This window comes from Acomys minous (genome assembly GCF_964271855.1).
Source record: "Acomys minous genome assembly, chromosome: 3".
NCBI classification, from domain to species: domain Eukaryota; kingdom Metazoa; phylum Chordata; class Mammalia; order Rodentia; family Muridae; genus Acomys; species Acomys minous.
The window spans coordinates 94,368,265-94,382,402 of record NC_140485.1 but is presented as its reverse complement, the minus strand read 5'-3'; the positions used below and the strand labels follow the sequence as shown (position 1 = coordinate 94,382,402).

At 44.0% G+C, this 14,138-nt stretch overlaps 1 protein-coding gene across 1 annotated transcript in view; it reads left to right on the top strand.

Moving 5' to 3' along the window:
* Positions 1-12,463, top strand: part of OSTM1 (osteoclastogenesis associated transmembrane protein 1) — a 42,342-nt gene extending 29,879 nt beyond the window's left edge. Inside the window, exons 4-6 of the mRNA XM_084774455.1 lie at positions 3,970-4,137; positions 5,850-6,015; positions 10,416-12,463. Coding sequence (XP_084630581.1) covers positions 3,970-4,137; positions 5,850-6,015; positions 10,416-10,471 — 390 coding nt within the window. The 3' untranslated portion in view covers positions 10,472-12,463. The remainder of the gene's footprint in view (positions 1-3,969; positions 4,138-5,849; positions 6,016-10,415) is intronic.
* The last annotated feature ends 1,675 nt before the right edge of the window (positions 12,464-14,138 follow it).

Sequence of the window (14,138 nt, the reverse complement as noted above, 5' to 3'; positions counted from 1 at the left end):
GCACGCCCGGTCCTGGGCAGGCAGAGGCAAGCGGATCTCTGAGAGTTCGTGGTGGATGATCCACAGAGCCAGTCAGGCCAGCTGGGGCTACACAGTGAGACTGTCTTTTAGAGAAAAAAAAAAAAAAGAAGAAGAGGAGGAGGAGGAGAAAAAAGGAAAGGAAAGAAAGGGGTGAGCATCGGGGAGATGGCTCAGTGGATAAAAGTGCAAGGTGTAGTGGCACACACCTTTAATCCCAGCACTCAGGAGGAAGAGGCAGGCAGATCTCTGATTTTGAGTCCAGCCTGATCTACACAGTGAGTTCCAGGCTAGCCAGGGATACATAGAGAGAGACCTCGTCTCAAACAAACAAACAAAACCCGAATAAACAGGAATGCTTACTGTGGAATAGGCACCCAGCAGCTCACAGATAACTGTTACTCCAGCACAGGGAATCCAGTGCCCCCTTCTGGCCCCTCGGAGGAACTGCAGTCACATGCATAGTCTCCCATTCTTTCCAACACACATACATACATACACATAGTTAAAAAATAACCGTAAGCTGGGTGGTTGTGACGCAAACCTTTAATCCCAGCATTTGGGAGGCAGAGGGAGGTGGATCACTGTGAATTCGAGGCCAACGTGGACTACAGAGCGAGTTCTAGGACAGCCAGAGCTGTTACACAGAGAAACCCTGTCTCGAAAAACCAAAATAAATAAATAAATAAATAAATCTTAATAGGGATGGGGCTGGAGAGATGACTCAGAGGGTACGAGCACTGGTTGCTCCTCCGTAGGAGGCAGGCTCGCTTCCCAGGGCCCACATGGTTGCTTACAGCCATTTATCTGTCCAGCTCTCTGTCCAGTACGTTTCCTCTGGCCTCAGCAGATGCCAGGCACCACGTGAGGTGTCACAGGCAGGAAAAGGCGGAGGTGGCAGCCAGAGCTATGCGATGACAGCGGCTCGATGACGGTATTCCCCAGTGTTAGAGAAAAGCAGATGGGTGAATTCCTGACGCTATTGGGAGTCTGTCCAGCGGGTCTTACTGACGGGCTGATGGGCTTATAGAGAATGTGTTTGGCTGAGAGTAAAAGGAAAATAAGAATCTGGATGGTCTTAGCCTTTGACCCTGAGTAGCTGAGAGGGTGATGGTGCCGTGGGGGAAGATAAGGAGGGGCTAGTGTAGGTGAATGGGGGTTAGGAATCCTGTTTTAGGGATTGCAGAGATGGCTGGCTGGCTAAGAGCACTGGCTGCTCTTGCAGAGGGCCTGGGTTCAGTTCCCAGCACCCACATGGCAGCTCACAACCATCTATAACTGCAGCTCCATGGGAGCTAAACATCTTCTGGCCTCTGTAGACACCGGGCACACACGTAATGCACACACACAGTGCACATACGTAATGCACATGTAATGCACATACATACATACAACATACATACATACATGCAGAAAACACCTATGCACATCAAATAACAGTCCTTTCTAAAATTGGGATAATTCTTAAATACTACAACAACAACAACCGAAGTCTCAGGTAAATATTCTATGACTAGCAAGGGTTAGGCACTGGTTCATTAGTGAGAGCAGCAGCTCCCCGGAAGTTCCCACATGGAACTGCCTCCCCTGCGCCCCCTCCATAAGAAAAGCATTTATCATAGTTATAGTTTGAACTGTAATACTATAAGAGTTAAATTGATTCCCCTCAATGTTTAAATTAAGATCCAAAAGGATCGGTGTTCTCACAAGAGCAGTGAGTCTTCAATTTAAAAAAAGGACCTAAGAAGCTGCATTAAAAGTTACTGGTTATTTTGATCTATGCTGTCAATTAAGGAAGCTGCCGTTTCCATAGAGGCGTTAACATCCATCAGCAACACCCACTGCATCCTTCTCTCCCTAATCTCCACTGGGCTCTGGGTTGGAGCTGGTGTGAGGGAGAGGTGGGTGAAAGGGGCGTGTCCGAGGCACACTCATTAATCCATTCATGGGAGACATTCTCTCCTCCTCTTAGCCCTAACTGTGCTCCCCGTGTCTCTCTCTCTCTCTCTCTCTCTCTCTCTCTCTCTCTCCCTCCCTCCCTCCCTCCCTCCCTCCCTCCCTCCCTCCCTCCCTCCCTCCCTCTCTCTCTCTCTCTCTCTCTCTCTCTCTCTCTCTCTCTCTCTCTCTCTCTCTCCATGTTGCCCCGTCCCCTTTTCATTCACTAGAAAGGTCTGGGTAGGAGATGAGATAAGAGAGCTGAGTGCGGTTGGTATCCCTCCCAAAAGAAAAGTTCAGTTTTGCTCAGGTAAAGGATGGTGTTTATGCTGTGAAGCTCAGCAGGAGTGAGTTTTATTTGGAAAGAACAGGATAATTAAGTACAGATGTTAACGAAGAGGTAATGTAGGAAGTTTAGATTTAGTGTCAGTAACTTGGGATATGAGCTATTGATGTCTCCAACGTCCTCTTCAGGTTCCTCAGAGGCCTGTGTAGCAGTTTTCAAAATTAAGAGACACCTAGAAAGTGTTGGATGCCTTTGCCTTGTGCCCATGTACCAGGCCTTCTAGAAAGTTCTGGAGACCCTTGCCTTGTGCCCTCAAATTCTCAAGACCCATTGTCCAGGTGGCCCAATAACTTTCTGCCATCACAGCCTTCACGATTTTCTGCTTGGGGCTAGTTTTGTGCAGTTCTTCTTTTTCTTAGTTAATTGTACACAGAAATGGGTTTTATTATGACATTTTTACTTTCCTACATGTATATAAATTGTGCTTTGATCCTATTCACATACCCCTTTACCTCCCTTTGTCTCTCTTCTACCCAGTACTGGTCCGCTACATCTTCCCTTTATTTTCAGATCGTACATATTTATGTTCATATACATTTCATCTGGGGTGTGAAGGCAGAGGCAGGCAGATCTCTGGGAGAGGAGGAGAAAACGCTACACCATTTCAAATAACTGAGCTAGGGCCAGACACGTGGTGGAGAGAGAAGCTTAGAAGAAGGAGCAGAGGGGCCTGAGGTGTCGGTGGAGCCCCAAGTGTAAAGGGGAGCCTGTTAGAAAGGAGACAGAAGGGAGGAGAAGCTGTACCTCCCTGAGTGTCCAGCAAAGTGGGCGGCTTGATGAGGCTGCCAGCTGCTTCCTCTGGCATTTGCATTGCTTGATGGCTAAAGACACGGAACATTTTTTTCATGTGTTTATTTCCACTTGGACTTCGTTTGTGAACTATCAATTCATTTGTCCGTCAGTAGTGGATTTATTAGTTCCTTTAGAATTCAATAGTCTTAGCTCTGTATCTATTTCTTGCATTCTCTAACTACAAAGAAGTCAGGGGCACAGTTAGCAGTCTCTCCCTTTCTGTAGGTTTCCCCTCCTTCTCAGAGCTCTCACCTTGCTGGCCATAGCTTCCCAGACCCATGTGTGCGTTCTTGCCTATTTCCTGAGCTGTTCAGACAGTATTGCTATTCTTTCTTTCTTCCTTTCTTCCTTTCTTCCTTCCTTCCTTTCTTTTGTTTTTTTCTTCTTCTTTTTTCTTTTTTTGAGTATTTTCCTATCTTTATCTAAGTGGTACGTGTGGAGGTCAAAGGACCAACTGCAGTACTTGGGGCACAGCTTAGTGGCAAGCAGCCTGACTCACTGCCTACTGTTACGTCTGTGTTTTCTGCATGTTTTCCTCTAGTAGTTTCAGATTTTCCGCTCTTAAATTAAGGCCTTTGACTAACTTTTCAGTTGATTTTTTGACTGTGCAAGGGCAAGGGATCTAGTTTCAGACTTGCCATGTGGATAGCCAACTTCCCAGCGCCATTTGTTAACAAGGCTTGTCTTTTCTCCGAGGTGTGCAGTTGGCGTCTGTCTGGTGGCCGTGGCTATGTGGGTTTGTTTCTGGGTTCAGTGCGGTACTTGAGCACAGCTGTCTTCTGTCTGGGCTTGAGGGGATAGGGTAGCAGATGGCTGGCACACAGAGGTACTGTGTCCAGCGTGTACTGCGTGTCTTACGTCTACCTTTGCCATTTTAGGGGCGCACATACAGTCCTCTCCCACCAAAAAATTACTCTGAAGTTTGCAAAAACTGTAACGACGCATACAAAAGCCTGAGCAACCTATACAGTGAAATGCAGAGGATGAACGGGCTGGAGAGTAAGGCGGAGCCCGGAACACACTTGTGCATTGACGTGGAAGACGCGGTGAGCATGGCTTCCGGAGTGCCTTGTCTTCTGCGGTTGTCCAATGTGCTTTTAGTATCATCGTCTCTTTGGGGGGTGCCCTGGAATTTGTGTGGGGCGTCTTCAGCCAGAATGAACTACAGTAGTTAGAAAGTAATAAGGTTTTACGGTATCTGTGTCACCAGGCACCTCATGGGTGAGTTGGTGATTTGGCATATTTTGATTTTAAAGGAGAAAGTGCAACCAGGACTGCACAGTGAAACTGTCTCAAAAAGCAAAAGAAGGGGTTGGGGTGCACGGCTTAAGAAGTGGGTGTGGTTGTGGTTCTCAGGGGCCTGGAGGCTTTACACCTACATTTCTGCTACTTATCTAGTTGGTGCTAATTAAAGGGGTTTTACATTTTGCCACCATGTTTTCAGAATTAATACTGCATTGATTTCTTTATATATGTGATAGTATGGAAACAATTACTCATAGTTTGTCTCCACTGAAATACAAGCCACATGAAGACAAGGACCCAGTGTTTTTTTTTTAATTCATCATTTAAAAGGTAGCACAGTGCACAGCAGACAGGGAGGGAGAGTGTGGGTGTCACTATTAAGCACAGGCCAGCCGTGAACTGGATGTGATCCTCCAGCTTCACTTCCTTGGTACGGGGGTCACAGGCATTTGCCGCCATGCCCAGGATGTCGTTCAGTGCCGCTGGCTTCTGTAAGTGTGTGTGGGTAGAGGAAGTGCTGGGGCATGGGGAAGCTTTTCTCCGCCGCCTAGCTTGTCTTGTCATAGAGTACCAGTAGGTGGCAGTCGCGCCCTCCTAGCCTCCTAGGCACTATGATGCTTGAGAATTGGGTGTTTGGGAAAACTGACCAATGGCTCAAAGTAGAGAACTCAAGGTCAAAACTAGCTTGCTGGTTAATAATAGTAAGTGTGGCTGGGCATGGTGGCGCATGCCTGTAATCCCAGCACTCCGGAGGCAGAGGCAGAGGCAGGCAGATCTCTTTGAGTTCGAGGCCAGCCTGGTCTACAAAGAGAGTCTAGGACAGCCAAGGCTACAGAGAGAAACCCTGTCTCGAAAAAGAATAGTAAGTGTGAATTATCAAACCAGCTTATGGGGAAGTGTTCTGGACCAGCAGTGCTCAGGATAATCAAAGACACTTAGCTGGCCAGCTGCTCATAAGGACTTCAGGTTTTTATGCCTCTGTCCTGTGATTGTCCTTGCTGAATGCAATACAGGCTCTCAGTAATAAATAACCTTTGAATAAGGAAGCAGGGTCTTAACTCTGTTTTTATAACTACACACTCTCTGGGCGATAAACTGGTTGGCATCCTGGCATATCTTGGTGTCTATTGTGTGTTTAGAATATAACATTTTTACGTGGCTATAAATTTAGACAGTGACAGCTAGGTGGAGTTGGTGGCACATGTACTCAGGAAGCAGAGGCAGCTGGATCTCTGAGTTCGAGACCAGCCTGGTCTACAAAGTGAGTTCCATGACAGCCAGGGCTACACAGAGAGACCCTGTCTTCAAAACAAAACAAAACAAAAATGTATACAGTTACTAATTGTAAACCAGTCCTTTTCCCTGGCAGAAGGAGTTATTTTCAACTATCGGTAGATTTTTTTAAGGCTCTTTTAAATGATGTTAAGGCTGATTTAAATGAAAAAAAAAAAAAAAGAAATTAAAGACAAGTTAAGTGTAATATCAGGTTATAATATAATGTACTTTTTTCTAGATGAACATTACCCGAAAGCTTTGGAGTCGAACCTTCAACTGCTCAGTCACCTGCAGTGACACAGTGTCTGTGGTCGCCGTCTCTGTGTTCATCCTCTTTCTGCCTGTCGTCTTCTACCTTAGTAGCTTTCTTCACTCGGAGCAAAAGAAACGCAAACTCATTCTACGTAAGTTCCTTTCTACAGTCAATCGTCTACTTAGTTAACCACCTACACTTAAACAATTTAGGGGTCAAGCAAGGGCCTGAGAGTCTAGTGCTAAAGTTCTTACCTGTGTGCACAAGGCCCTGGATTCAGCCTTCAGCACCATAAAGTAGGAAACAAAGCAAATAAATTAGAAATGTTGTGGTAAGCGCCTTTACCGTGCTACCTTGCTAGCCCCATGGGGTCTTTCTTTAATGGCGTTCAGGCAGTAAGCTAGTGCTAGCCGAATAGTTAAGGTTACCCAACTTTCATTTCTTTGTTCTACCTGATGGGTTGGTCTCCCTTGATTGGATTATACAGTTCATCAGAGCAAGACTTTTTTTCCTGTTTACCATGATATTACCGGTATCGAGAAAGGGCCTGGCCATGGTGGGTGCTCACAAACATTTGTTGAACAAAAGAATATTGTCGTCTGTTTAATGTTAGCATCATTCCTCAAACTACTATTCCTGTGAAATCGTTAATAGAAAAAAATCCTGGATCAAGGAATGTCAGGCAGTACTGCTTCCAGGGGCGGAAGCAGGCAGATCCTTGAGTTAAAAAGTCAGCCTAGTCTATGTAACAAGTTGTAAGCTAGCTATGGCTTCCCAGTTCAACCCTGTCTCAAAAGCAAACAAACCAGCACAGCAAAAACCAAAGGAAACAAACAACAAAAACAGGAAGAGAGACAGAGAGAAAACCTCACACAACAACCCCCTCGCCAAACACGCGTGTGAGGAAAGAACGCATGCGCTGATGCTCATGGGCATTTCTTCTACCTCCCCCACCTTTCAGCTCCATCCTCTCTCCTTTTCCCCTCCTCCTGGCATAAACTGATGACATGACTGCCCCATGGTATGGTTAAGGGGAAAGTTTTTATTGTAGATATGACAGAGAGAGAGAGAGAGAGAGAGAGAGAGGAGTGGGGGGGAGAGAGAGAGGGAGAGAGAGAGAGAGAGGGAGAGAGAGAGAGAGAGAGAGAGAGCACAAGAAAGCCCGTAGCTGAACTAGCAGGTTTATAAGGAGAATGAGTGTCTTAAGATAGAGAAGTTTAGGGGGAGGATGCTAGCATGGACTTGGAAATGTGTAGCAGGTGCTTGTGATACTGAGGGAGCCTGGAGGCCAGCGTGAGTTTCGATAGACTAGTAGGCACCACAGCTCCCTTGTGCCAGAGGTAAGGTTTAAGACTCCTTCTGGTAGAGGGGAATCCAGCTTGACAAGTTCCCGAGGAATGCTGGCTTTTGTCTAACCTCCAGAAATCCTCCTAGAGTTCAGGCTGAGCCCATTTTGGGATATTTGGGTTGCCTTTTAGAGTTAGGGAAATTGGAGTTTCCTTAGGACATAGAACACACACATGCACGCGCACATGCACGCACACACATACACACGCGCGCGCACACACACATACAAACATACACACACACATACACACATGCACACACACATACACACACACACACACACACACCTCTGCTTTCTCCTATTCTCTTCCTCTTTTTTAAAGCCCCTCTTCTATTCCCTTCCCCTCTCCTCAAAAAAAAAAAAAAAAAAGCTGTTTTCCTCTCTGTGCTGGACATGGAGCCCAGGGCTCTGCCACTGTTGTATCTCTACCTATTTGTTTGTTTGTTTGAAAAGCTTGGGTCCAGGAGTAGTGGCACATGCTTTAATCCCAAATGAAGGTAAAGTTAGTTTGTAGAAGTAAACACCCATGTTTCAAAGTGATGTCTAATTGAGTGGCAGAAAAGGTGACAAATCAGAGAAGATTTGGCAGAGTAGGATTTTCCCAACTCTCACAAGAAGAGAGTGGAAAGGGAAGCTACTTAAGAGGCAGTTTTACAGAGAGAGGAGGCAGTTTTCACCAGGACAGTAATAGAGAGATGGGTTGCAGAAGAGAGAACTCAGGTGAAGATGGAACAAGCCAGAAAATGAGAAGCCAGAAGATTTGAGCAGATTGCCGAGTTAGTTTGCAAGCAAAGAAATTCTAGGCCAAGAGAGAAGCCAGATTAAATAAGTCAGCTGGGAGAAGAGTTTGAGCCAGAACAGCTGAGTTGAACCAGCCAGCCCAGAGCTCAGGAAGAACAAGTAAGGATGAGCTTATTAAGCACTAAGTCTCAGAGGCTGAGAACATTCTAGGCCTAAATTAGATTGGAAGGAGGCTAGAAGCTTCCACGACTAGGCCTAGGTTAGCAGAAGGAGGCAATAAGCCTACCAGACAACAGTTGAGCCAGGAGAATAAAATTATTTTTACAAACTTTTAAAAAAAGATTTATTTATTTATTATTATGTATACAGTGCTCTGGTTGCATGTACACCTGCAGGCCAGAAAAGGGCATCAGATCACACTATAGATGGCTATGAGCCACCACGTGGTTGCTGGGAATTGAACTCAAGACCTCTGGCGGAACAGTCAGTGGCCCTAACCTCTGAGCCATCTCTCCAGCCCCTACAGACTTTACTAAGTAGCCCAGGCTGACCTTGAACTCATGGCAGTCCTCTGCCTCAGCCTCCCAAATCCTGGGATTGCAGGCTTGCCCCATGGAGCCTGGCTCCTTTACTTTCCATTGTGCTCCCTCTCAGCAAGCAGTTAATGACTGTTAATCACAACATACTGCAGTCGAATTAAGTAAAGGAACAAGGCACAGTTTGCCCTTCAGAGCACACTGGCGCTGCCCCAGCCATCACAGCAAGCAGAGGTACAGGTGCATAGTATACCTGGAACACACCGATAGATGATCCCCTGGGTAGGATTTTAAAGGATGAGGGAGACTTACCAACTAGACTAGAGAGGCCAGGAAGTTTCAAGTACTTGGATTTCCTGGTATCGCTACCTTGCCAGTTTATTAAGTAATTTGATCATTAGTTAGCAGTTTTCAGTAAAGTAAGTAAAAACCAAAAGAAAACAAAACCCTGACCTCCTGATCGCAATCGCTTTCCAAATCCACCCAAGGCTTAAGAAGAAGTACCCTTAAGAGCTGCCCATGGGCCCAGAAAGCCATGCTAGGGCCGTGGCACTTGTCTTTGGCTGTGAAAGTTAGGCACAGCTTAAAGCAAAGCAAGGGGCCTGAGGTGCCCAGGCCCTCTGCAGCTCCCCCTCTAGGGCTGCACACCCACGACTTCAGTGTGCAGCACTCCCACCGGGGCACTGTGGGTTTTCACTTCCATAACAGGAACATTTGCACTCTACTGTTCAAAACACCTTACCTAGCCAGACAGCCGTGACTCTGTTTAAACCCATGGCTCAATCTCATAAGCATCATAGTCATAGCTGGTCGTTACATATTTTGTTGATAGTATGCATATTTGTACATAGGTTTGTGCTGTGCAACTCAGCTTTCTTTGTAAATCATTTCTTCTTTAATCTAGATTTTTTTAACTGAATTTTATCCTTGTTTATTAGCATATAATATTAATTATATAAAATAATGCATTTCTTTTCCTCCCTCTCTTCCTTTCTTTTTTGAGACAGGGTTTCTCTGTGTAGCCTTGGCTGCCCTGGAACTCACTTTGTAGACCAGGCTGCCCTCGAACTCATAGAGACCCACCACCTGCCTCTGCCTCTGGAGTGCTGGGATTAAGAGTGTGCGCCACTGCCACCCAGCTCAAAATACATTTCCTATTCTCATTCTCCCTCCCCCCCTCTCTCGCACGCGCACACGCACACACACACCCACACCCACACACACACGAGGTGTTTGTATGAGCACATGTGTTTGAGACAGGGTCTCACTGTGTAGCCCAGGCTGGCCTGGAGCCCGCTGTGTGTACCAGGCTGGCTTTAAACTCTCAGTCTTCCAGCCTTACTCTCCTAAGTGCAGAGGTCACAGGCACAGGTCATGTGCCCTGCTTGAAAAAATTTTATCTGCTTGAAAATAGAGGTAAGGTTCTTTCTTTCCGTACACACTTTTCTGTTTCTGGATCTTGTTAGTGCATGGTGTTGAATGAGGGGCTGTTGTCTTGCTCTCGATCTTAGGAATTCTTTAGGCTTCATAATTAAACACGGCTGCTGTAGAAACTTCGTAAAGACTTGTCGTTTGAGGGGCTTTTAGACTTGGATTTCTAGTTTGGATCTTTATTGTTATTTTTATCTACACATTAAGGTCATAGTGTTCAAGAAGGTGTGAATACCTGCTTTATTAGGTACTACTTTTAACAAACTCAGGTAGTTCCTACTTAATTTGATTTTATGCTGTTCATAAAAAGAAACAACAACAACAAAAACCCAAAACTTTAGGTTTTCTTCTAAGAAACTCAAAACTTTAGGTTTTCTTCTAAGAACATTGGGTCAAGTCAGATTCCAGCCAATAAACAGAGACATTGGCTTGCACGTGCATACTGGATAAGCCCATGAGAGCATGATCTGAAACCAGGTTTTTGTGTCTCCCTAGCCAAGCGTCTCAAGTCGAGCACCAGTTTTGCCAACATTCAAGAAAATCACACCTGAAGCCTGCAAAAACCAAACAACAACAACAAAAAAAAAAACAAGAAACTGAGGACTCGGCCTCATGGCGAGTGAGTGAGCGTTTGGACATCGGTCAGAAGGAAGAGAGAAGCCACGATCTGACAAGTCACATTCTTATGACATGCCAGGGATGCGGGCTTATAATTTATTCTGATAAGAGCTTTTGAATTTCTTTTTCCTATCCACCTCATTTGTAAAGATTTGTGTATTTTTAATTTTCAAACATTGCAATGTTACATAGTTTAAGGTATATCTGTTAGAGTAGCAAGTGAGGGATTTTTTTTTCAGGTATATGACTACTTGACACTTCTGATATCTCCTCATTAACAGAAGCACACAAAATATAAGCAGCTGAAGACTGCCATCTACACACTCATTACTGATAGCCAACTTCGAAAAAGAAATATGCTTGCCAAATGGTAGCAGGCTCAAAAATTAATGTAAATGAATTCCTATTGCAGTATTATAGTTTATATATGTATATACAATATATACATACACATATAAACACATACACACATATATGTATATATAATATATCATACATTAAAATAATTTTTCTCTAGTTTCCCTGAAGTCAGTTTTGAAACCACTAATTATAACCCTCTTTAACAGTTTTCAGAAGTAGTGAGCCACATTATATATTTGTCTCTGTTAAAGATTTATGATGGGCCAGCCTGGTCTACTAAGTGAGTCCAGGGCAGCCAAGGTTACACAGAGAAACCTTGTCTTGAAAAACCAAAAAAGAAAAAAAAGAAAAGAAAACTTATGGTAGCTGGTTTTCTAAGTTGGCTTTTATAAATAGTATCTTACATCTTATTTTTGCCTTTATTTCGTAAGTAATTTAAAATCACTGGACTGCTTTATGTATCTTGAGGGCAAGATAGATTCATTTTATGCCAGGGATTTGCATTGTGAATATTGTTAAGTTATTCATCAACTTGTAACTTATTAATACTTTAAGTAAAATGTAGCACAAGTGTGTCACACTGTATTTAAGTTGTGATATTTTTTTGAATGAAAATTTCATGTTGGAATAATTGGATATTTGGGGAGAAATAAGGAGGAATACAAGAGCTTAAAGCACAGAAAGTAGACGAGGCCCTGAGTGGATGCTCGCTGTTGGATCACAGCCTCACCCAGGAAGGTGACACCCTCCAGTTATGTGAAGGAGGAAAGCAATAGGACTGCAACGAAACGACACAATTCACTGTCAGGAAACGGAGTCTACTTTGATGTATTTTTAGCAACCTCTAAAACAATGTTTTGTTTCATATCGTTCACTTTTACCTCCCATTATAAAAGAGTTGATGATTTTGTTTAATTCTTTTTTTGTTTGTTTGTTTCTAGGCTGAAACAGGCTTTGTATTAAAGGCTATGAGTATGGAGGCTCCTTTGGCTCAAGGGTTAAGAAAATATGAATCCCTTCCCAGGCTGTAATTCGCTCTGGAGGGGGACAGGAGTGTTTTGCCATCTTTTTATGTTTACCACATACGCAGAGTGTGAGAGCAGGCTCATCCTGGAGTGTGTCACACACAGGGTGTGTGGCAATCAGACCAGCTTGTCTGGCTGCTGTGAGCCACTTAAACGTGCTGTGGTTTGCTGTGCTGTCACCGTTCCTGCCGCTGTGACTAAGGGCACTGCCTTGATTTGAAGCCCGGGGTTGAGGGCCATTGAAAGTAATCTTCATTAATTCATAGAAAGCCGGTTTACATGTGCAATGTTAGCAAAGTGACATATTTGAATTGTGAGTAGCAATTCCTCGGGCACCTTTCAGTGCTGTGTGTACAAACCAGTGTTTTGAGATAAAAGCCGATGAGCACTTTAACAAGCCAGCCATCACCGTTTCCTGGTCAGGGCTCTGCTCTCTAGAAGCCAAGTCAGAAACAGACTTGAAAAATACGCAGTAAGTGCTCTACTGAAGTGCAGAGGAATTTCATCTTATGCTTTACAATAAAGGAAATAACAAGGAAATTGTGCTGTAATTGATTTATTTATTTATTTTTATTTTTATTTTTTATTTTCTTGAGATAGGGTTTCCCTGTGTAGTCCTCACTGTCTTGGAACTTACTATGTAGCCCAGGCTATCCTTGAACTCACAGAGACCTATCTACCTGCCTCTGCCTCCTGAGAGCTGGAATTAAAGGAATGCACCACCACTGCCTGGCTTATAATTGAATTATTATTATTATTATTATTATTATTATTATTATTATTATTATTATTATTATTATTATTATTGAGACAGGGTCTCACTATGTAGCTCTGGCTGCACTGGAACTCACTACATAGACCAGGCTAGCCTTGGACTCACAGAGATCCACCTGCCTCTGCCTCCCAAGTGTTGGGACTAAAGGCCTGACTACCACACCTGACTGTAGTTAGATTTTTAATTAATTTAAACAACTTGAAATATAATCAGTTTTTCTAGTTTTGAGTTTTGTTTCTTATCTAATTAATAATTTTACTGTGAATAAAGTATACCTTGGACTTTTTTGGAGTTGGATTTGAGAGGTAAAAATAGCATTTTCAAAGCCTAACACACGCTCTCTAGAATCACTGTATGACAGATGGAGGTTGAGTCTGAGGCCTTGTGTGTGCTAAGCAAGCTGTCTGTCACCACGCTCTAGCAGCCCTCAGGTGCACCTCTACATCCACAAATAATAACATGAAAATTTAGTTGGTAAATGTTGCTGTTGCTATAGTGAGTATTTTCTCATGTTTCATGGAAGAGCTGTACTTTATTTTTTTTTTAACACTAATATATACTTTTTTAAAACCCATCTATTTATTTTTTGGGGTGGGAAAGATGCGTGCCACAGCATGCATATAGAGGTTAGGGGACCACTCGGAGGTCCTCTTCCCCCATGTGGGTCTTAGAGATTAAACTCAGGGCATCAGGTGTGGTGGACAGTGTCTGTACTTGCTGGGCTGTCTTGCTGGCCCTAATAGACACCTTTAAATCAAGACCTATATATGCATAAACTCTGTTTTAATCAAATCTACCCCCATTACCTCTCCTGAATCCTCCCTGACTTTTCCAACTTCATCTGCTCTCCCCTCCCCCAAACCCAGTGAGTCCCTGTCGTGTTGCTGCCGGGGAGCACATGGTGTAGGACCGTCTACTGGGATGCTGTTAGCCATGACTGGCCCTTACATGGCTGCTGAGCAAGTATTGCTCCTGCCACATGGGTGTCAGTTCCTAGCACGTACATGGTGGCTCACAACATTTGTATCTCTAGTTTTAAGGACTCAGATGCCCTCTTCTGACCTCAGCTAGCACCAAACAATCACACGGTGCACCTAAACACATACAGGCAAAACACACACATAAAATAATCTACTTAAAAATGTTAAAGAATTTAGTTGTATTGTTTTCAATTACATATATATGTGTGTGTCTGCATGTCTGTATGTGCACACGAGTACAGGTGCCTAAGGAGGCCAAAGTCACTGAGTCCCTGGACCTGGAGTTATAGATGGTTATGAGCTACCCAGTGTGGGCGCCAGGAGCTGAACTCTGGTCCTCTGCATAAGCAGTAAGTGCTCTTAACTGCTGAGCCATATTTCCAACCCCACTCCATGTTTATATTTCGTAAGGATATGAGTTTCCATGTAGGAAAACAAAACAAAACAAAACAAAACAAAC